The 24,669-nt window shown below is 36.3% G+C and overlaps 2 protein-coding genes across 3 annotated transcripts; both read right to left on the minus strand.

Annotated features, from left to right (window-relative positions):
• Positions 1 to 2,476: 2,476 nt before the first annotated feature.
• Positions 2,477 to 9,050, minus strand: LOC306850952 (NAD-dependent protein deacetylase sirtuin-2). The gene is made up of 16 exons (XM_079386933.1): positions 8,902 to 9,050; positions 8,686 to 8,732; positions 8,079 to 8,130; positions 7,887 to 7,997; positions 7,397 to 7,438; positions 6,992 to 7,098; positions 6,845 to 6,901; positions 6,453 to 6,521; positions 6,203 to 6,332; positions 6,056 to 6,115; positions 5,035 to 5,090; positions 4,876 to 4,952; positions 4,634 to 4,685; positions 4,471 to 4,538; positions 3,942 to 4,008; positions 2,477 to 3,624 (listed from the first exon to the last, which is right to left on the minus strand). The coding sequence occupies exons 1-16, from the start codon at positions 8,909 to 8,911 to the stop codon at positions 3,490 to 3,492; spliced, it is 1,140 nt and encodes a 379-aa protein (XP_079243059.1). The 5' UTR covers positions 8,912 to 9,050; the 3' UTR covers positions 2,477 to 3,489.
• Positions 9,051 to 10,184: 1,134 nt separating this feature from the next.
• On the minus strand, positions 10,185 to 15,748 carry dmac2 (distal membrane arm assembly component 2). 2 transcript variants are annotated; one of them, XM_079386927.1, is made up of 6 exons: positions 15,730 to 15,748; positions 13,165 to 13,358; positions 12,799 to 12,879; positions 11,823 to 11,962; positions 10,705 to 10,867; positions 10,185 to 10,541 (listed from the first exon to the last, which is right to left on the minus strand). In XM_079386927.1, the coding sequence occupies exons 2-6, from the start codon at positions 13,347 to 13,349 to the stop codon at positions 10,343 to 10,345; spliced, it is 768 nt and encodes a 255-aa protein (XP_079243053.1). In that variant the 5' UTR covers positions 13,350 to 13,358; positions 15,730 to 15,748; the 3' UTR covers positions 10,185 to 10,342. The 2 variants fall into 2 exon arrangements, with proteins under 2 accessions (XP_079243053.1, XP_079243052.1); XM_079386926.1 differs by lacking the exon at positions 15,730 to 15,748 and adding an exon at positions 15,086 to 15,335.
• Between the last annotated feature and the right edge of the window lie 8,921 nt (positions 15,749 to 24,669).

Here is a 24,669-nt window from a genome sequence, read left to right on the forward strand (position 1 = left end):
GTGACATGATGATGCTTTGTGTGTGTCATAAGCTCCACCCATATTCATGGTTGTGGTAAACCTCACAGTGTAGTGATAGAAGTAGGATGCCACATACAGCAGAAAGATTCTAGCTAAACGAGTGTTATTTTCATATGTAACAGTATCACGCTGCTCAGTTCAGAACGGTTCCATTTTAGTCTAGCCAGCAGTTACAAAATAACCCCCCTTTTCTTTTTACGGGAACATAAGTTCTGCTAATAATTGAGATTAAGGGAAGACACTGTTGTTCCTCACTGAATTTCCTCTTACGATAAAATCCATACTGACTCTAATTAAGGTCAAACCCATAGCCATCTCTAAAGGTTTAAAGGTTTCAATAAATGTTTGAGAACTGTAACATTTCAGTGCTGTCTATAATCTAGTACTAATGATCACAAAGGATCATCACACTGTAAACACAGCAGGCTAACAAGACATTTTAGTTAGAAAAGCTAATAAGAAAGTGTTACTAAAAATAAAGCAATAAAAATGAATATACAAACTACACAAAAATATTGAATATTAGAATATTTTTTTAAAGCATCAGGTAATATAGTGTCATACATCATACTAAAAAGTGAAGGACCTGACATGAACAGGTTACTAGTTGACCCTGTGTGTCAAGCAATCATATACACAGCCACTAGGGGAACAGGTGTTTTATGTCGTAGCTGTTATTTACTAATATACTGTATATATATATATATATATATATATATATATATATATATATATATATATATATATACACACAGTGGGTACGGAAAGTATTCAGACCCCCTTAAATTTTTCACTCTTTGTTATATTGCAGCCATTTGCTAAAATCATTTAAGTTCATTTTTTTTCCTCATTAATGTACACACAGCACCCCATATTGACAGAAAACACAGAATTGTTGACATTTTTGCAGATTTATTAAAGAAAAACTGAAATATCACATGGTCCTAAGTATTCAGACCCTTTGCTCAGTATTTAGTAGAAGCACCCTTTTGATCTAATACAGCCATGAGTCTTTTTGGGAAAGATGCAACAAGTTTTTCACACCTGGATTTTGGGATCCTCTGCCATTCCTCCTTGCAGATCCTCTCCAGTTCTGTCAGGTTGGATGGTAAACGTTGGTGGACAGCCATTTTTAGGTCTCTCCAGAGATGCTCAATTGGGTTTAAGTCAGGGCTCTGGCTGGGCCATTCAAGAACAGTCACGGAGTTGTTGTGAAGCCACTCCTTCGTTATTTTAGCTGTGTGCTTAGGGTCATTGCCTTGTTGGAAGGTAAACCGTCGGCCCAGTCTGAGGTCCTGAGCACTCTGGAGAAGGTTTTCGTCCAGGATATCCCTGTACTTGGCCGCAATCATCTTTCCCTCGATTGCAACCAGTCGTCCTGTCCCTGCAGCTGAAAAACACCCCCACAGCATGATGCTGCCACCACCATGCTTCACTGTTGGGACTATATTGGACAGGTGATGAGCAGTGCCTGGTTTTCTCCACACATACCGCTTAGAATTAAGGCCAAAATGTTCTATCTTCGTCTCATCAGACCAGAGAATCTTATTTGTCACCATCTTGGAGTCCTTCAGGTGTTTTTTAGCAAACTCCATGCAGGCTTTCATGTGTCTTGCACTGAGGAGAGGCTTCCGTCGGGCCACTCTGCCATAAAGCCCCAACTGGTGGAGGGCTGCAGTGATGGTTGTCTTTCTACAACTTTCTCCCATCTCCCGACTGCATCTCTGGAGCTCAGCCACAGTGATCTTTGGGTTCTTCTTTACCTCTCTCACCAAGGCTCTTCTCCCCCGATAGCTCAGTTTGGCCGGACGGCCAGCTCTAGGAAGGGTTCTGGTCGTCCCAAACGCTTCCATTTAAGGATTATGGAGGCCACTGTGCTCTTAGGAACCTTAAGTGCAGCAGAAATTTTTTTGTAACCTTGGCCAGATCTGTGCCTTGCCACAATTCTGTCTCTGAGCTCTTCAGGCAGTTCCTTTGACCTCATGATTCTCATTTGCTATGACATGCACTGTGAGCTGTAAGGTCTTATATAGACAGGTGTGTGGCTTTCCTAATCAAGTCCAATCAGTATAATCAAACACAGCTGGACTCAAATGAAGGTGTAGAACCATCTCAAGGATGATCAGAATAAATGGACAGCACCTGAGTTAAATATATGAGTGTCACAGCAAAGGGTCTGAATACTTAGGACTATGTGATATTTCAGTTTTTCTTTTTTAATAAATCTGCAAAAATGTCAACAATTCTGTGTTTTTCTGTCAATATGGGGTGCTGTGTGTACATTGAGGAAAAAAAATGAACTTAAATTATTTTAGCAAATGGCTGCAATATAACAAAGAGTGAAAAATTTAAGGGGGTCTGAATACTTTCCGTACCCACTGTATATTAGCATGGCTGGAATGCTATATTGACTAACCGGCATCCAGTAGCAAACTATCCTCTTTTTTTTTTTTTTAATAACTATTTTAATGCCTTTTGACAAAATCACACCACATGCATACACAGTACAAAAACTCTTGAAGGTTTCATCTTTCATTGTGGTTTGGGCTCATAAGGTTGCATTGGGAAGCCATATGTGTAGATATCATTCCAAACCAAAAATAAGCAACGGAGAACTATTTATTTGTTATTTATTTGAATAGTTAGTATAATGCAGAGATCATTAATAATTCATTAAAAGAAACATTCATTAACCCTTTTAAAAATGTAACATTATACTAAAATCTACAAATAATTGCACAAAGAAAAAATCTGATTTGACAAGGTCAGACAAAAGATCGTAAACCATCATTAGTATTATGATTAATCTCATGAAACCGGGTAAGAATTAAGCAGATTTTTTTTTTTTTTTGGTAAATTCTCTTTATCATAATGCACAAAATGCAATTCTCATTAATGTAGTGCAAGAATAAAATATTTATACAGCATGGTAGCATTTGTTGTACATCCTTTTGTACATTTCTGTAATTTAATTTACCTTAAATTTAACTTAATAATTTAAAAGAAAATCACAATTATGAGAATGACAAAAAACTCAAACGCAACACTTGCAGGTGCATTAGAGTAACGAGAATCTGGGCTTCAGACACTTTTGTTTTATGCAGGATAAAATGAGACCCATATTATAAAGCATAAAGTGTAAGTGTAATAAGTTATCAACTTTAAAATATTACATTTAAAGCACTGTTATTCATAGTTGTGTTTCACAAACTTTTTTTTAATCAAAGCCACCTCAAGGCCCAAGCATAACACCATGTTCCTGCGAGAGTGTTTGCCGTCTGTCTCGCCGTTCCTGTCTGAGCTCTGTGAGGTTTCTGTACTTATCTATATATTGCTATTACAGGCAGGTGAGAGACACAGTAGCTCAGAGAAACGGAAAGATGTGATCGACAATAGACTCGAGAAGGCCAGACTTGGCTTCGAGACGTGGAGTGCATTACATAGACAGCCTCTTCATGCTGTGAATGGTTATTCTGTCTTGTCACTCTTTCCAGCCTCTGCCCCAGTGCTTCTGGAGCTCTGATTGGCTTCCTTGTCTTTCGTTTTGGCATCTTTGCTGTCAATTAAAGCATGTTCACACTTCACCATCTCTTCCAGCTCTGCCTGAAACAAGAGTGGTGACATCTCATGCAACAAACAGTTCAAGAAAGGAAAAAAATATATATGTTACGGATTTAAATAAAAGATTACACTTTATTTGAAGGTGTCCTTGTTACAGTGTAATTATATATTTACATACAAAGTAATATTAATTAACTACATGTACTTACTATATGGTTAGGATTAGGCCTAGGGTTACATGCATGTAATTATGCATAATTAACTGTTATTATAATAGTAAGTACATGTAACACCTTAAAATAAAGTGTTACCAAATAAAATGTCTGAAATGATCTGAGAGTGAATATGCCTATATTTACTTTCCAGCCCAGCAGTTCTGCGAGAGCCAAGCAACCGTCATCACAGGTGCTCAGGTGAGCCACATCTCTGTGAACAATTAATAAAAAAATCAATACAATCTCTCAAACCCCACTGACACCTGTACGCATATTCACACCATTTTGAAAGTTTGGAAAACATTGTTTTTTGAACATTTTATTCACTTACGATGCATTAAATTGACTGAAAATTATTTTAATGATAGGTGTTTTCACACTTGAGGGCCTTTCACACAATATTTTATATATTTCAGATAAAATTAATAAAATTATTGAATAATTTATACGGTGTTAACAGAGCTACATTCATAATGCAACCAAGTTCAGCATCCTGTTATATACAGTAAATAGTAAGTCATGGGGACACAAATGGCACAATTTGTGCCATTTGTAAAATCAGAATCATGTCAGGATGAGTTTTGGTGTTCTTTTTTGGTCAGTAAGTCATAATGCCTGTGAATAGTTCTAAACAAACCAAACTGTTTAACAATACAATACTTGGAGGCCTCACCTGTAGGCTTTGTCGGAGTCAAAATCCATTCCTCCTCCAAAACCAAATACCCCCTGGCCAAATTCTGACTGTTTGGGAAAAAAACAATGCAAAAATGTAACTGTAAAATTAATTTGTTTTATTAAAATGTTTATAATGATTAAACATTTATTCAGCTACAGACCTGTCCGGTTTTCTCCATATTGATGAGCAGTCTAGGACAGCTGTTTGATACTCTGCAGATGAGACAATGAGTCAGAGATATAAAAAAACGTCATAATCACAGACCTACATATTTTGTGCAGAATCATTGCAATATACGTTAAATATAATTTAAATAGTTACCTTAAAAAATCTTATCTACATCAATTCCACAGCATTTCCTCCAGAATCAGCACAGAAAATGTGAAAAAAAAAAAATCTTACCTATTGACTAGTGATGCAAATGGTTGAACCTGCAGGGATGTGCCCATTATGATGAGAAGGTCACATCGAGGAAAGTCCTGCGGTAGAATGACAGTACCAGTGAGAACGTGGACCGACTGAAAAGGAAGTTTGACCTTAACAGATCAGCTGAATCCTCACCATTTTCATGGTAGTGAAGAACCGGGCAGGCAGATTCTCCCCAAAAAACACAATATCTAAAAAAGAAGAAGAAATACATCCACAATTTAATTACATCAATTATTTAATTTAATAATGAAGAACAGGCTAGTCACCAATGAAATCAATTTAACCCCCTGGGGTCTGAGGGTGTTTTGGGGGTCTGGAGAAGTTTTGACATGCCCTGACATTTGTGCTTTTTTCAGTTGCATATAAAAATACAAATGGCTAAAGTCTAATAACACTGTAAACAGCACAAACTGGGCTACAATAATATGTTAGCAGCATTTATGTACTTGATTGTGTTTTTAAGAAAGCAACATTTATGCGTGGTAAGTGAAAAAATAAATTGGAATTAATTTTGGACTGATTGTCAGCGCATATGGTTTCAGAAGACTATGAATGATCTCATATAGCCAGTATGGACTTCAACTATTGTGTATTTTATATTTATGCTAAAGAGCAACTCTTTTTGGGAACGTGTACACAAAACCAGTCATATATATCATCTGAAAGCTGAATAAATAAGCTTTCCGTTGATTAGTTTGTTAGGATCGGACAATATTTGACTTGAAAATCTGGAATCTGTGGGTGCAAAAAAATCTAAATATTGAGAAAATAGCCTTTAAAGTTGTCCAAATTAAGTTCTTAGCAATGCATATTACTAATCAAAAATTAAGTTGTGATATATTTACGATAAGAAATTTATAAACTATCTTCATGGAACATGATCTTTACTTAATATCCTAATGATTTTTGGCATAAAAGAAATATAGATAATTTTGACCCATACAATGTATTTTTGGCTATTGCTACAAATATACCCCAGCGACTTAAGACAGGGTCACATATATCTTTTGTGTTTCAAGGAAGAACGAAAATCATACAGTTTTGAAATGACATAATGTTTGGGTGAACTAGACCTTGAAGCCAAAAATTATTCAAATGACTAATTCATATTTAAATCAAATAACATATTATTCTTAGAAATAATTTCTCTTACCAGGTTTTACCAGGCTCCCACAGGAATCACACTTAGGAATATCTTCAGAGAAAATTTTATCTGGGAGTCAAATACATGAAATGTGAATCTTCCCACATCTCGTTTAAAACAGAAAGCACAGAGAAATTTCAGCGTTCATTACTGTACTTTTCATCCAGTCCATGGAGTACTCCTTACGACACAGGAAGCTCACACAGTGAGAGGTGTGAAATGTACCATGAGCTTCAATCAGGTCCTCTCCTTCCAGACCTGCAACTCTCTCTAAAGTGTCGATATTCTTAAAAAAATAACAATAATAATTGTATTATATGAAGTAATTACATGTTATAAAATACATAGACAATAATTATTATTTTTCAATAATAGCATAAAATGACACATAAAAACAGTCTCTTACCTGAGAGTAACATCGAGTCAGTAGACCTTTGTCCTTCAGCATCCTCATGAAATAGTGACAGACTGTGGGCTGAAGAAACCAAAGAGCATGTAACACAAACACAGTATTGCATGTGTCATTATTTGTATGTGGTGCCTTATCAAACTCATGACAAGACAAGAGCATGTAATATGTGTGAAATAAATAATAATGCAATGTGGCATAACACAGTGGAGGGTTTGCCAGCATTTCTGTAAATATGCATCTTAAGTAACTCTTTTGTTAGTAATGCATATTCTATGCTGGCAAATGAAATATGCATTAGTTGTTGATTTCTAATTTTTGGTTTGATTTCATTTCTAACAGAATTTCATTGGTGACCCATGTATGTCAGAAAAAAATTAATAAACTACCTTAAACTGTCCTGGGTAGAGTTCTCGGGCTAGAGCAAAAAAGGGCTCTGGATGTTTCTGGAAAGAGAGAGAAGGACAAATTTGGCTGTTGTCTTCTTAGATGACAAATAATGACACTGTAGCTTTTCTTCAGAATGACAATCAGACCTTAAAATAGTCGATCTGAAAGATGGCCTCTGGGTAAGGCAGATTGTACTTCTGCAAATTAGCATATAGACCAGTGCCAGGAGAGCGGAAATCTGGGATGCCAGCAGCTAAATGAGGAAGAGACTACAGGGTTAATTAATAGTGTTATTACACATTAAAGCCATGATAATATTTACAATTATTCAGTTGGCAGATGCTTTTATCCAAAGTGACTTACAGCTGAGGAAAACTGCGATTTATCATAAAATGGCAACAAACACGAGAAGTGCTATATAATAATAGTCAGGACCATATAATAATATAAGAGGTCTTTAAATATAAAAAGGAAAAATAAGATATGATCTATTGAAAAAGCAATGTGCTTAGTTTAATAAAAATGGTTTTTATGGTAAGTGATTTACTTACATGTAGATATTCCAGCTCCAACCATACAGATAATGTTCTTGCCTGTTGAGACAGTCAGACACATCCAGCTTACTGAAAGGCATCTCACTAAGTTGACTCAAAAATAACTGCAAAAAGGTGCAATATGTTACCAGCTAGTGCTGTCAAACGATTAATCGCGATTAATCGCATCCAGAATAAACGTTTTTGTTTACATGTGAATATTTTAAATTATAAATGCATGTCAATATTTTCGAAATATATACTGCATATGTGTGTATTTATATATACATAATAAATATACACAGTACACACACATATATTATGTGAATAAAAACTTTGGATGCGATTAATCATTTGACAGCAGCACTATTACCAGCATCACAATGTTTACACAGGAAGCCGACCTACAAGTGGCTTTTTTTGCAGTTCATATTGAATATAATAACGTATTTTAACACTGAACACACTTCACTTTTAAAGACTGGACTCATCTGAGAAGTTAACTCACATTTGCCACTCAGGATATAGCGGGCGACCGCATCCAGGGTCAGCTCATCCAAGACTTTCTCTCCAGGACTCAGGCCAAGAGTTCGTGAGAAGAGACTGCGCAGGAAATCCACTGAAAAAGAGCACATCTAACTTCAGCTTAGATCACATGATTTCTTTAAACGTACTTTAAGACCGACTATTTGACACATACTCTCAGTGTCTCCTGAAGCGTCGCCCTCGTCGCTGCTGTCGTCAGACTGACCCTGCAGAAAAGTGTAACAAAACAATATATAATATAAAGCGGTGGCTTACTGTGTGCTGAACATGGTGGATGTTTACTACATTTACATATGTTGTGTTTATATCTCACGTAACATATGCATTTCCTATACATACATTTGTTTTATGAAAAAAAAAAAAAAAAAAAAATCACTAGAACAAGCTAATATATCATCTAAAATTTGGCCTTTTTAAAATTATTGGCACATGTTAGAGTATTTTTATGAAATAATTGTAAATACTAAATAATAACAACAATAACGTACTATTACTGTAAAGTCAAATGGTTAAGACATGGTATTTTGATAAATACATAGAATACAATGTCACTTCCATGGTCCAAGTGCAAAAAATCTAAACAAAGCATGTTATTAGCTTTGTGAAAGTCTCACAAACACAATGGTATTACTATGGTACATGTCCATGATAAGTCTAATGTGTGTCTGATGCTATGCTCATATCTTACGTGTAATGTTTATATCTATAGACTTCTGTGCATCTCGGTTATAAAATTTACTCACAATTGTATCTATATTTACCTCGAGATCTGGTGTGTCAGCCTCCTCTTCTGCCCTTTTAGATACCTCTACAGGACAAAATAACACATATCACACTGATGGGAATGTCATAACAGCTAACATCAGTCACATAAACAGTGGAAGAACTTCCAATACACAATTATCTTTCTCTTTTGCTAAAGGCTAACTTAACTGATAATAACACCCACACAAACAAATGCACAAGCATAATACTACCTTCAGACATCTATCCGCTTTCAAACAGTACTAAAAATCCCAAAACACAAAGTTAAGAGATGACAACAACAGTGTTTTATTGCTTGTGTGCGTCGCTAATATTTCATTGGGTGGCTAATGTAAATGTTCCTGAGGAACATACGGGTTCCTCGAGGGGCGCTATAGAGGCTCAAGGAGCCGAGTCCTCCGTTGATTCGCATTCAAACCAAAAGACGATTTTTATTTTACAGGAGAAACTTATAGGCTTAATCGTATGTTCATTTGAATGTATCCATGTAAAGGACTGGTACCTGGTATGCAAATAAAAATCCGCTGTTGCAATGTCTATAAAATTGTTTAAAAAAAAAAAGTTTCCCAGCGATTACAAACGACTGTGATTGGTCCTTGCTAACAGCGATGAGAAAAGTAACAGGTATCGCATGATAATGCATTGCAGTCAGTGCTGTGTGCAGACATATATTTTACACCTGAATGACACTGTACAATTAGTTAAAATAGCAAAAATTAACTATATGTAAAAAAAAAAAACAAAAAAAACAGGACGTTTATTTATCATACCTGACCAATTAGAGACACCTTCCGGGCCACTAATCCCCGCCCAGTTCGGATTTCTAGACACAATTCTGTATTATTTCCACGTAGCCTGCGTCCCAATGTGCACACTATCCATCCTAAATTCTATGTGGTAGTAGTATTTTTATTACTATTTAAGGCAGATAGGGTGAATAGTATGCACATTGGGACGCAGGGGTAATATTTCTCTGCACTTCGTAGCTTGTAACCTAACCAAATCCTCTGGGTGGAAACTTTGTACAAAATGTCTTTCAAGGCAACGTTAATGTAACAGTTTAAGAAAAAGCAACGTCAGGTTTTTCCTTTTCCGATAGAAAATACATTGTTTACATATTCGTCAGGTTTCTTCATCCACCTTTCCTGTGCATCAGTCTTTCTAACACTTTGATCCAATATCCTCACACCTCCATAAAAACAATTACAGGATTTACTCTCTGACTAATCAGATTTGACACCTGTCTTTTTCATGGTAGCATAGTATAGTTCAGGGGTGCTCAACTCTGTCCCTCGAGGTCCACTTTCCTGCAGAGTTTAGCTCCAACCTTGATCAAACATGCCTTTCTAGTAATCTTGAAGAGCTTGATTAGCTTGTTCAGGTGTGTTTGATTAGGGTTGGAGCTAAACGCTGCAGGACAGTGGATCTCGAGGGCCAGAGTTGAGAAAACCTGATATAGTTTATATTTAATAAATACAATTTAAGTACACGTTCTCAACTTGCATATTAAACATCAATATTTATTGTGTCTGTATTTGATCATTGTTTTGAAACAATGTATTTTACATAATACAAACAGAAAGATAGCCTTTACATGAGCACAGCACTTTAACGAACAATAATATAGAATCTCCACTGTCAGCAGGCCATAGTTTACAGATGTCTAAGTCCAGTGTGTGTGGAAGCTTCGTGATGGTCCTCTGTTTGCTCTGGGCTGTCTGGCTGGATCAGGCCCTGCTCGTATTCAGCTCCAGTGATCTGGCAGTGCGGCAGCATTTCCTCCAATAGAATCCGTACCAGGCCTGGATTCTGCAGCCGTGGAAGGCCGGAAATGTCCAGCCGCTCTAGCTTTCTGAGGGTGGAGGGACAAAAATAACACAGAATATGAGATTTTCAAAAACATGAAATGTATGTTTGGGTAATTTGTCGCCCTGAAAACAAAAATCGAGTTTGTCCAGATAATGCATATATAAGACACAAGTAAAGACCTGAGGTTCTGTAATGCAGAAAATTACCTGAGGTTCTGTAATGCAGCGAGGCCTCCCACAGTGATACGAGAGCAGTGGGACAGGTCTAACTCCACCAGACTTTCTCCAAAGACATGTAGACTTGCAAGGAACCAGTCATCCACTTCAGGACATCCTCGCAGAGAGAGAGTCTGAAGTTTATTCTGTTTCACTGAGAAGAGACGATTTGTTTGTGTGAGCCATGGAACAAATTGCACCTCAGCAACATGTTTTAGTGGCAGCTGTGAGATCAATTATTTATTATAGGCTTTCTTTGTTTCCTGTTAGATTCAGGGAATGCTTTTCTGTGGTCTATGGATGGACTGCAAAAAAAAGATGAGAACGTAGAAAAATGAAGCCAAAATGTCCTAGAAATAGCCTCTGTAATCTTGCACTAATGATATAATTTGGACCCAGAGTCTGAGCATTATTGATCATAAGGTAACACTTCGGTATCAAGGTCCTGCACATTCTCCCACATGCAACCATGATGCCACACAGTTTTTGTAGCATCAAATTTAACATATAGAACAACAGAAAATTGAACATACATCAGTGATAAGGAAGATAAGAACTACCTAAAATAAAAAAATAAAAAATCTTAAGAAATTTTTTTATTTTTGTCATTTTTTTTTTTTTTTTAGTTTGGCTCATATCCCAATCGTTTACATGGAGAGAGAGAGAGAGAGAGAGGGTTTTTTGCCGTATATAAAGCCACCATGGTCTGCTTGGAATATTTGACTTAACTTTTCAGGACGTGTGGCATATTTCAGTCTATTTCTATACCGTTCATCAAAACTGCAATGAAATTATGAGATGCTTTCAAAGCAAATAAACAATGCTCCAGGAGAGGCCAAGGATATCATAATATCTCAGAGCATTTATCAGAACTCTGATTGTTTGAAAACGGAATCTACAGAAGGGGCACAGAAAAAAAAACATGATTTTGCATGGGTTTGATTTGGAACTCACAAAATGAGTTGTGACAGACGAGATGGGGACAAGAACATCATTTGGCTTGGCGGCAAATACAAATAAGGACTTGACCGGTCAAAGGCCAAGTCATCTAGAGACACGTGACAGTTCATGCAACAAATGTATATTTAAATACAACAATAGTAGATTACCAAGGTTTTCAAGTCCATTATGGTTTACTAGGGTGCCACTCAGATCCACTTCCTCAATTTGTGCATCAGGTGTGCTCATGAAGTCATAGCTGAATCTTCCTCTAGAGTCTGGACGAAACCATTCAGACTGGCCAGCAAATCTATAGAGACACAAGCATTACGCGATGGAGCCAATTTAACAATGTCTACCTAAACCCTTTAGGCAATGCAGTAGGTAGTAAGAAGCTGAATGAGTCCATAAACATTTTAGGATCAATGACATATAAAAGTGGGGGTTCATATGGTTCTGGAAAATAAAAATACCATGAATTATTATTTTAAGAATTTACTGACCGCATGGGTTCTCTCTAATATGTGACCCTGGACCACAAAACCAGTTTTAAGTGTAAATTTTTCAGAAACTGAGATTTATAGATCATCGGAAAGCTGAATAAATAAGCTTTCCATTGATGTATGTACAGACAATATTTGGCCGAGATACAGATATCTGAAAATCTGGAATCTGAGGGTGCAAAAAAAATCAAAATACTGAAAAAAAATCGCCTTTAGAGTTGTCCAAATGAAGTTCTTAGCAATGCATATTACTAATCAAAAATTAAGTTTTAATATATTTATGGTAGGAAATTTACTTAATATCTACATGGAACATGATCTTTACTTAATATCTTAATGATTTTTGGCATAAAAGAAAAATTGATAATTTTGACTCATGCAATGTATTTTTGGCTATTTCTACAAATTTACCCCAGCGACTTAAGACTGGTTTTGTAGTCCAGGGTTACATATATTATTTCCTGCTTTTTTCTTTTGTAGAATTGTATTCTTTTTTCTTCATTATGACAACAGGACATTATGAATCACTGACACTTCTGACCTCAATTCGGTTTAATTCAGAATTTTAAAAACAGGCTTAAAAATCATAAAAGGTGCATTCAATTAATGAATGTGTGATTTTTTTTAAAAAGATGATTTTTACCTGAGGCTCCCTCTGAGAGTCAGAATATAATAGGCTGCTGCAACATTTTTCCCAAAATTCTTCTGTGCATAACCAAATAACCTATATATATAAATAAAAAACAAACAAAAAAACTCAACATTTCAGTAAAAATAAATAAGCAAATAAATAAAAATGACATTATTTGATTATAGAGACACTATACAGAGCACAGGACACCACAACATCCAGACACAAAAACAGTTTCTTGTCACAGGCAATCTCAATGCATTAGTTGTCAGTTAGCAGAGCCATTTATAGTCTTACTCTATTATAGTATATTGTTTACAGTGCAACATTCTATACAGTAATATGACAAAACAAATCAACACATGCACTGACACTTACCTATTTTTGCGTATGACCGCTTGTGACCTCAACCAGTTGTTCCAATCCAAAATGTTCTCCACATCATAGAAGTAGTGACTGAGTTTTAATAAGAACCTGGTGAAGACAGATGGAGTGGCAGCACCTGAACTCAAAGCCCTCCTGACAGCAACAGCAGCACAGGTGTGAGCCGAACATCTTTTCATGGCTTGAGACTTTCGAAAGAGACAGTTGGAAAACAAAGCCATAAAGATAATTTACAACATGCTGCTACTAAAAAAGATAAACGAGTTCTTGTCACTTAAGGACATGTTGGCACACAGATGGTATTATCATGGTACAGTAATACATACAGGGGCTAGACAAAATAATAAGAAGTGAAGTGACATACTGCCAAGTATGGTGACCCATACTCGGAATTCGTGCTCTGCATTTAACCCATCCAACGTGCACACACACAGCAGTGAACACACACACACAGCAGTGAACACACACACACCGTGAACATACACCAGAAGCAGTGGGCAGCCATTTATGCTGCAGCCCCCGGGGAGCAGTTGGGGGTTCGGTGCCTTGCTCAAGGGCACCTCAGTCGTGGTATTGAGGGTGGAGAGAGTGCTGTACATTCACTCCCCCCACCTACAATCCCTGCCGGCCCAAGACTCGAACCCGCAACCTTTGGATTTCGAGTCCGACTCTCTAACCATTAGGCCACGACTTATACATATATTTATATTTTCATTGTCTATAATCTCTAGGTTGCATATGAGTCTATTATAAGATGTGTTCAGGCCATGGGGTGAAACAGGTGCTTTGTCAGCACATTTAGCAGGAGCATCTGTAACCTTAACAGCCTAATTGTTTGGTGTTTTAAACACAACAGACTGTGTGCACAAAGTATAGCAATTATGGGCGAAAACCGAAATTGAATGATAGCGACCCATCGAACACTAAGCAGGATTGTGTTCAAACAACAACAACTGCAGCAAAATGACAGCAACTTTCAATTTTTCATTTTTCGAATACCCTATTTCCACAAAAAAACGAGCACAGAGAACAACATCCATGAAAGAGCTGCAACTTCTAAAATTCTAATCACTGGCACCAATGCTAAGATGCTAAAATATGGTGTTTGATGTAATACCTGGACAGCTGAAGCACCAAGATGAGCTCCAACATTTGCCCTGGCCAGAAAAATCACCTGACCTGAGTATTACTAAACCACTATTGGCGATTCTGAAGAAAAGAGTGAGGCCGATTCCCTCCTACATACATCTTTGAAGCAACTGTCAGATGTTCTGATAGATGACAATCAACTGGAGACCACTAAAAAGTTATATGAATCTATTCTAAGAAGGTTGGAAGCTGAATTAAAGGCAAATGGTGGTAAAACATATTAAATTGACCAGTTCACAAGATTTTGTCCAGCCCCTGTACAATGGTAAGGAATGACTGCCATGTTAATGTTCCGTGACATTTATAAGGGCTTTTTGAACAATTAGCTCCCTTTCAATTCATGAGTTGGAATATAAATTTAATTCATTTCTACGGGTGACATTTCAAACAACATAGAATACCATGTTTTATTTCATAGGTTTATGGCTATTTAATAATGCAAATGAAAAATACTAAATATGAGACTTGGAACTTTTTTGTTCTTCTTCTTCTATTTTACCGTTTTAAATTCACTTTTTTATTTCTGTATCTTTTTTAAATTCGATTAAAGTTCAGGAATTCCGAATTCAATGAACGGCGTATTTTCATGATCTAAAAACATGGCAATGACATGCTGCATACTGTTACTCTTTTGCAAGTAACTTTAACTATATAATGAACCAACTGTCGTGTAAAACTCTGGCGTTTACTCTGCAGGAAACAAGCCACCTGCCACTGTTTCATCAATAAACTATATTTATGTAAGCAGGAGAACAGTTAAACTCACCAACAAGGAGGCTGCCATGTTTGTTTCTTCTTCTATGGCGGCTGTGAAGGGACAAACCAGAGCTCTACAAGCTATGAGCGAACATCGTTTTTGGGATGCGTTATGATATCAAATAAGAGCACTCGATAAATATAGGTGTTACATACAGTAGATATGTACAGTTTAGATCAATGGTTCGGAGCATTTATCTAATTTCAGTAACCGAGTCCATGCCTTCGTACGTCGTAGGTATTTGTTTCGCAATGTTAATGATTCTCCGTTAGGAGGCGATCTCAGAGAATCCAGTAACCAGTGACTAGTTATTAATGATGACGGATCATATTTTATAATGTAGACGGTTTAATGGCATATTTGTAATGAAAGGGAAGCATAACCCTACAAATTAGTAAAAGAAGAACACATTTCACATTTAATAATTTTTGATGATTTGTTGCATGTAACAGATAAATAAAAAAAGGTCAAAAAATCATTAATTGTTTTGTAAAAGGTGTGTGCATGCACATGTTTTAAATTGTGCTATAAAAACAAACATTGCATAGTATTGTAAAATACAAACAAAGGAAAACATGCATGAAAAAGAAACTAAGAATGAACTGAATAAGCGTGATATAAAAAGTATTCGGTCACTTTTTATTATTTTTTACCTTGCTTTTGTCAAATGCTCTTCACCATCTGCTGCAACTAAGTAAAAGCTGATCAATAGATGGTGCTGTGCTCCAGAAACAGATCCAGTAACTGCAATAAACACCAGTTTCTTCTGCAAAAGTCAAGGAGCAATTTTTCATTTCTGGGTAATCTATTCATTATGGTTTTCATTTTAAAGTATTTTTGGAGAAAAGCATTAGCTAAATGAATATAGCCTAAATGTAGTCAACCAATTGCTAGAATGCATAATAATACTTATGCAAGTTTATTTGAAATGGAAGTAATCATACTTTATGTAACATTATATAAATGTTTTATTTTAAATTGAATGTCCTCTTGGAAAAAGAAGAAGTACTTACATAAATGTACTGATGTTGTGTTGGGATACAGTTAAGGTTAGGAACAGGTTTTGTTTTATGGTTAGACTACATGTACATGTTTAAAGGTGGGTTTAAGGGTAGAGTAGGGTTAATTATAGATGTAATAGAAAATAATTACAAATGTATTTACATGCAGGTCTTTTCAAATATATGTACAACATACAAACAGTGAGATTGAGAACATAAAGTGGGTCTTCAATTTCTTTAAATCAAAAAATATAAACAAAATGTCTTATTTTTTTAGAACTTCTAAAAGTTTATTTGTTTAAAATGTTATAATTTTATACAACTGCTTCTCATTTGTGTTCCTGACACCCCACAGCGCTGCACATTTTGTATGGCTCTCTTACTTAGATCAGATTGCTTCAGATAATCAGCTCATTAGAAGAGTACTCCATGAACTGAACTGAGAGGCTGCGTCTGAAAGCTTAGGCAGCTGACTCGATGCCTTATCAGACAATGATTTTGCAGGCGGTTTTTGTGCACTGAAGGTACTTCAGCATGATAGGCAGCACGATAGCTCAATGATCTACAGCAAAATAGAGAGAACCTTGGTGATAACGAAGTGGATATTTAATGCTGGAAATGACATCAAAAGTGGAAAAAGTTGGTCAAAAACCTACATTTACACAAATTAACCACCGACCTCAACTTTCAGACACCAATTTAATCTTTTAGTTCAGCTGTCACAGAATTGAATGCAGAGGATTGTGGGATATCAAAGACAGAAAAAAGAATACATCTATGCTGCTTTCAAAAACCGATCAGTTGAAGGTGTCTCAGAAGACAGGAAGCGAAGCTATCATTGGATTCGGACAAGCGTTGGTATCTTTTTACTTTGAAATGTATCCTTCAAAGTCAGCATTTTAAGCTTTCGGATGCAGCCAGTGTGTCTGATAAGGGAGACATATAAATGTCCAGAGCAGTGCAGCACCAGGACCGAAATTAAAAACCAATGCCCTATCAGCCACAACATTAAAACCACCTGCCTAATATCCTGTAGGTCCCCTTGTGCTTCCAAAACAGCTCTGATGCATCAAGGCATGGACTCCACTAGGTGTGCTGTGGTTTCTGGCACCATGAAATTAGCAGCTGATCCTTTAACCCTATTGAAAAAAAACAGCATATGCTGGTTAGGTATGTTTTGAAGCATGGCTGCATGAGCTGGTTTTAGCTGATCAAGTGCTGGTTATGTGCTGGTTCTAAGCTGGTCCTGAGCAGGAGCTAGTTGCTTAGGACCAGTACATGACCAGCTAAGGACCAGCTCAAACCAGCAGCCATGCTTCAATATATACCTAACCAGCATATGCTGTTTTTTTCAACAGGGAAGTCTGACAAGTTGTGAGGGGCCTCCTTGGATCAGATTTGTTGGTCCAGCATATCTCATAGATGCTCAATCATATTGAGATTTGGGAAATTTGGAGGCCAAGGCAACACCCTGAACTTGTCCTTAAAACCTTGATCATGTTCCTTAAATAGTGATGTTACGTTCGTGAACGAATCGTTCTTTTTGAACGAATCTTTTAGGTGAACGAATCATTCTCGTTCACGTAATCCATTGACTCATATTTCTCGTTCACTGAAATTCCTCCCTCCACCGCAGCGCGCCGCTATTGCGCGCATGCGTAGCTCTGGACCGTTTCATCTGTCAAAGAATGACTAAACCTCGAGCCAATAGCCTTCGAGTATGATACGAGGACGGAGCATGTGATTTGTTGAATCTAGTGAACGAATACGCCCTTCATTGAGTTGCTTTGAGTTTGAAAGAGTCAAATGAACTGTTACATACATACATCTCGTCTCATTATTACGTTCGTCGTTCGAACAACTGGTTCTTTGTTTTATTTTTTTATATTATTGTTTTATTTTTTTTATTTATCATTTTGTTTTATTTATTTATATTATTGTTGTTTTATGTTTGAACAGTTACATACTTTTAAATAAAAAAATATTTCATTATGTTAGTCATGTCATGCACTTTTGTTTGTTTAAAAACTGTGAAACATAAAAAAATATGGCAGTATTGATTATTTGCGTCACGTCATCCCATCTCATTTGCGTCACGTGACTCCCGGTCAACGAACTGGGTATAGCTACCAGTTCGTTCAATTCGTTCACGAACGGGAGATCTCTCTCTCGTTCAGACTCAAAAGAGCCAGAACGAGAGAGAGATCTCCCGTTCGTGAACGAATTGAACGAACTGGTAGCTATACCCAGTTCGTTGACCGGGTAGGTCGGCCATTCTGTCAATCTAGTTCATCAATCAGCAGAAAGCGGATGCAAAGCACAGGTATCCGTACTGTGCACGCTTGTTTATATTCATATTTTACATACAGAATAACTCCTCGTTTAACATAATCTCAGATTTGAACGTGTAAATCTCTGCCTAAACAATTAAATGTTAACTAGCCTAGTATGCAAACAAATAAAAAAACACTTGTGCATTGGTCATCCGAAAAGAGTGTAATTTAAAAGATAAAAAGAGTAATGACTTTGATCACTTATTTAGACTTATTTTATTCATTTAATGAGAAGGGCACACTTTTTAATGAAGCCAAATCAGTTTTTATTTTGTAACAAGTAAATACGTTAGTTGAACAACACATTTTGCCGCACATGCTGACGTATTTGTGTAATATGGAAAAATGGTCACTGAACGAGTTAGTGAACGAATCTGAACGAATCATTTTGGTGAACGAACGAAAAATGAACGAGTCTCTGGAAAGAATCAAAATTTCCACCACTATCCTTAAAATAAATGTTTGCAGTGTTGCAGAATGCATTACCCTGCTGAAAAACACCACTGCCATCAAGGAACACACATGAAGGGGTGTATGTGGTCTTTAGGTTGGTGGTACATGTCAGAGTAACGACCCAAGGTTTCCCAGCACAACACTGACCAAAGCATAACACTCCCTTTGCCTTCTTCCCATAGTTGGGCCAGCACTTTGCGCCCCATGTGTATAGGTGAGCCTTGGGCACTCATGACCCTGACACCAGTTCACTGGATACCTGTAAGGTGAAGTGAATTTGTTTAAATGTTATGCCAGATCAGTGAAATGTGACATGAAGCTCTACTATACATGTGTTATATTTATAATATAGCTGATCATTCGAGGATCAGACAGCGTAACATGACAAGAGCGACTCTGGAGTACATGTGGACTGTGGTTATTTCTGCTGGAACAACAGAGAGACTGTGTTATTATGACAGTGGGGCAGAAAGCTACATGATATGTTCAGTTTTGTGAACCACTCACAACTCACATAAAGAGTCAGGTAAGAAAACTGCCACAAATCATTCAGGTTTTAACTTAATTTTCCATTCCCTGAGCTCACTAAATTGATGAGTGAACTTTCTCAAAACAAACATGTAAAAGACTAACAAACCAATAAACAGCAACAATTTTTTTTATCATATGTAATTTGATTTTTATAGTGCTGACAGAGAGCAACTACTTTTGCCTGCAGTACATTTATGCATAATACCTTCTTTTTAATTAAAAATGTATTTCCAATAAATGCTTTTGGCTTGAAATCCATCCAACAATGCAGTATTTATATAAAATGTACATATGATTATTCAGGGTCATTATTAATTCATGCATACATTTGAATATGCATGCAAAATTTTAGATAAATGTGTGATATGCCAGTGATTTATTCTAATTGACCATTTTATTTTTTACAGTAGAACTGCAGATGTTTGCCCCCCAAATATTTCCAGGATTATCCAAATAATAATATGCACTAAATATGCACACATGCTTCATATTTCAATACAATACAATTCAGTACCTTGACAATACTTTGAATTATGATAACATTCAGTTTCTGGTTACTGTGTTGCCAGCCTTGTGTAAAATTTGTAAATCTCCTTTTGATCATTTTAGCTCTTTTCCTTTATGACAAATATCCAAATAACCACATAAAACTATGAGTTTTTATGAGTTAAACTGTTTTAGTGTATCGCACTTCATCACTAACCGTTGAAACAAAAAGTCGAATGTTCCAAGAAATGCTGTCCTATTATAAAAACAACTAAACTAATGTCACACTATTAAACGATGTAGTCGAGTTAGAAACGTTTCAATGTGCCAGAAGTTGACATGTCAGAGTGCTCAAACAAACAGAGCAATGTTTGGAAAGAACCAGGGCCACTGTGTTTATGCTCTTCAGGAGGTCAGACTATAAATAGTTTACTTAAACTGGGATAGGAGAAAATATTCTTTAAAAAAACTGCAATTCTTACCTTCCATGTGTCCATATGATGAGTCTACTGTAAACACTGTGAATGAAAAAAGTCTCTCTTGTGGCCTGATTATGAGGGCAGTCAGGATACATTGCTGCAAACTTTAAATGAACAGCAATAAATGTCTGATGTCTGTCGTCATGGAAAGTTTTCGTGCACTTTCTCTAAAGACAAATGTTGAGTTTGTCACTACATTAGTTCAACAATAAATCTGTAAATAGATAACTCTGGAATTTTTCAACGGAACAATAAGATGATAATCATAACAACAGTTGACATTGAAACCATCTGTGATTTATAAGTTTGGCTTTATGGATGAATGTTGTGTGTCCACACAAAAGTCATGTTTATTTAACTAAGTAATTACTCTTTCTGTCCAATATAGGTGATGTTAAATTACATGGTTTTTGTCCCACTATTTCTGTGTTGAGTAGTGAAATCTAAATAAGCTTGAACTCGATTTTCATTTTGAATACAGTATGAAGAGCACATGTTGGTTGACAACATCAAGTTATGGTTAAACTAGATTTACATTTTGTAAATGTGAGTAGAGCTTTTTTTTTCTGTGCAATTCTCACTGCTATGAGGTGGTTGATGGTGGTTGCCAGCCCACTGATATGTGACCCTGGAGCACAAAACCAGTCATAAGTAGCACAGGTATATTTGTAGCAATAGCCATCAATAGATTGTCAAAATTATAAATTTTTATTTTATGCCAAAAATCATTAGGATATTAAGTAAAGATCATTTTGTAAATGTCCTACCAAAATATATCAAATTAATTTTTGATTAGTAATATGCATTGCTAAGAACTTCATTTGGACAACTTTAAAGGCAATTTTTTTTTTTTTTTAAATTTTTTTTCACTTTTTTTTTTTTTGCACCCTCAGATTCCAGATTTCCAAATAGTTGTATCTCAGCCAAATATTGTCTTTATCATAACAAACCATACATCAATGTAAAGCTTATTTATTCAGCTTTGATGTATAAATCTAAAAAAAAAGACCCTTATGACTGGTTTTGTGGTCCAATGTGGTTTCTAGGGTGGTTGCTCTTCTAGGTGGTGTTATGGTACCTGATTATGGATTCCTTTTTCAGTGTTAAAAAGGGATTTTTCCTGCATTTTATAATAAGCTAAGTCCAGATGCTTAGGTAAATAGCTGTGTTTTTTTACTTTATACCACTGTTCTCTTTTGAAATATCTATTTAAACTAAAAAAAGTCATGTTCACTTTAGCTTCAATTAGTATCATTGCTCATTGGTTATATTTTCAAGTAAGTATGAATGATGTGACAGGTGAACAGAAAAGCTTCGAGGCTATGTTCACACAGGACATGTTGTCCTTGTCTCAACTGTTGTTGGTCTTCATGAGAGAATGACTTCAATGGGGAAGGATAACAGCTGATGGTCAACATATGGTCATGACTGTCTGAGTTAAATACAGTCAAGGTCATACATCTTCTCTTACATAAAGACTTCTTTTAAACTATTTTATAATGGCAAGATATATATAGTGTTCAAAGTTAAATTGGGTTCATTTCAGGAACCTGTACACTGAAACTTATATCTGCTAAAACGTTTAATGACTTAAGCTGGTAGCACGGCCACATAAGAGGATGCTATTTAGATATTGATTGATTCATTCATTCTCCAAATTGTTTTGGTGTTGGCAGCAGTATTTTTCTGTTGTTCTGCTATACATTTATCCAGGAAGCAATGCAGGGACTGAGTGTGGAGAGGAGCAGAATGAACCCAGCCGAATTACAGTACAGCAATATAAATATAGTTTTTAATCATACCACATTCTTACCATGTGTTTATATTACTAGTTTATATGCTACTTTATGTAGCATATTATGTAGCATAATGTTACTTTATGTAGAATATTGTTCTGTTGTCTGCGCAATTCTCAGTCTCTCTGGGATAAACTAGTCATTATTAGACAATGTAAGTAAATACTGTCAGAAGAACACAGAATACTGAACCAAGCCATGAGTCAAGACCGGCCTAAAAAGTGCAGGCTGCATGTGGCAGGATTACATAACCGTGTGTGTGTGTGTGTGTGTGTGTGTGTGTCTGTGTGTGTTAGACTGGGAGGGATAGTCTTGTCAGGAGAGCCTGTGTGTCCTCTCTGCTACGGCTGTCACTGTGACTATATTGAGGGCTCAAGGCTTTGGAGATGGTGACGTGGAGTGACCCGGATCTTGGCGTGCCCACTGCACACTGTGGTTCCGCTCTGCATGTGTGGGCAGGGTTGCAGGCCAAACATGGCCACAGCGCAGTGTCGTGTGATAGTGTTGCTGCCAGACTGGGGGAAGTGTGCATGTGTGTGTGTGTGAGACACGAGTGGCATGCTACACTGCTTTTGATTGGCATGTGCGGTAGTTCACTGCAGCTATTACCACTCATCTCACTTATGCAGCATTTAAAGACATCATAGTCTCACTCTCAACATGAAGGCTGTTCCAAAATGTTAAAAGGGGCATTGTTTTGGCTAAATTTTAAGGCAGCATCAAATGTTTCCTTCATAAATGTTCAGCATGAATTGCAAGATCAAATGATCCAAAATGGTAGACAAAGATGTACACCAAGAAAGAAATGTACATTGAAAAAATTACAGTTGCTGCCTGCAAAATATTCCAAATCAGTCACTTATGAGATGCCATTTTAGTTATGATAGACAGCTGTCTATGGCAGTAGGCGATGAGGCAGCTCACTGGTTTTGGAAGAAAGCCAATAAAATCCATTTAGCAGCTGCAGCTGTGTTGTTTTAATCTCTTTCAAACTGCAGTTCTTTCTGTCTAAATCCACTTCTCTCTCAGTGTCTGTCTTTCTAAATCTCTCAGCTTCTTATTGTTCCATCTCTGTATTATTTATGCCTGCCACCTATTTTTAAGTTTGTCTTCATGTAGCTTGGTCCCTTTGTTGATCCTTTCTCTATGTATCCTGTGTACGTTTGTTTTTCACTCCCTTTGTTGTCTCGGTGCTAAAGTTATCCACAAAGAGGCAATTTCATTGTTTTCTAGAAACTAACATACACAACTAAATGATGCTGAAAAGGATACAGCACTTATGAATATGATATAGAACCCAATGAACAGCCATAAACGCAAGATCATATCCTGAGTGAACAGAAAACAGACATAATATAAGCCTTCACTGTCTAACCCTGAAACGTGCTCATAAAACATCAACTTAATTACACGTCACATGATGCTGTCCAAAAACTTTACTGAACATGAAATATTCCCTCATAGGTGATGTATGCTTTCTGTGCTACTAATGCCCATAATAATTACTGTTTTCAAACAGGTTTCCAGAACACTCCTTCTGTCTTCTGCTGGCAAAACAAACAGAATACCACCCAAAATGTAAAGCCTTTTGTTTTAAAGTTAACATTTTATAAACTATTTTTATGAAGTAAACTAGGAATAAATTGTATATTTTTACCAATATTTCAAGATAAACACTTCCTGAAGCAACTAAGGTTTACTTGATTATCCATGCATGTGAGTATCAAATATGATACATCAGATTTTTGGGTAACATTTTATTTTGATGGTCCATTTTGAGCATTCTGTTGACAATAAGTAACCTTGCACTTACATGCCAACAAACTCTCAATAGAGTATTAGTAGGCTGATTAATATCTGCTAACTCTTTATTGTGATTGTCTCCCAACAGACTACTGACTATAAGTAACTTTGCAAGTACATGTCAACTTATTTTACCCCTAACCCTACCAGTCTACTAATACTGTACTAACACTCTTAGAGTTAGTAGATATGCAGGTGCAACAATACTTATTATAGTCAACAGAATCTGTTAAAGAGACCATCAAAATAAGGTGAAACCGGTTTTTGAAGAAGACTTATTTGCACATCTCTCAATCACCATTGCATTGCGTTGCATCATATGCATTACCCCACAATAAAAACTACAGGGCTTTGATCATAAAATTAGATAGAATATATTGACAGCTGATATTTATATGCATTTGATGCAAGTAGTTTGCTGTTATTAAGATATTATTGATTTACAAGCTATCTGAATTTCATCTTACTTTTTGACCATATACTGTAATTATCAGCAACTGCACCAAATTTCATATTTTCACTCAGTTTGGGCCTCTGAATATATATTCTTTCTTTTCTGGAATATGAGCTCTAGGTTTTCACTATCATACGATATGAGCCATAAAAGACTGATGTATCAAATATGTGACCACAAAACCAGTCATAAAGGTCCATTTTTCAAAATTGAGATTTATACATCAGCAAAAAATCTAAATATTGCGAAAATTGTCT

Source organism: Barbus barbus (assembly GCF_936440315.1).
Source record: "Barbus barbus genome assembly, chromosome: 31".
Classification (NCBI taxonomy): Eukaryota; Metazoa; Chordata; class Actinopteri; order Cypriniformes; family Cyprinidae; genus Barbus; species Barbus barbus.

Coding starts and splice junctions, on each gene's coding strand:
- LOC306850952 (XM_079386933.1), bottom strand. Junction 6,902..6,991: donor TTCAGATCGACTATTTTAAG/GTCTGATTGTCA, acceptor CTCTCTTTCCAG/AAACATCCAGAGCCCTTTTT. Junction 6,333..6,452: donor TGACTCGATGTTACTCTCAG/GTAAGAGACTGT, acceptor TATTTTTTTAAG/AATATCGACACTTTAGAGAG.
- dmac2 (XM_079386926.1), bottom strand. Junction 11,963..12,798: donor ACTCTCAGAGGGAGCCTCAG/GTAAAAATCATC, acceptor GTGTCTCTATAG/ATTTGCTGGCCAGTCTGAAT. Junction 10,542..10,704: donor GCTGCATTACAGAACCTCAG/GTAATTTTCTGC, acceptor CTCCACCCTCAG/AAAGCTAGAGCGGCTGGACA.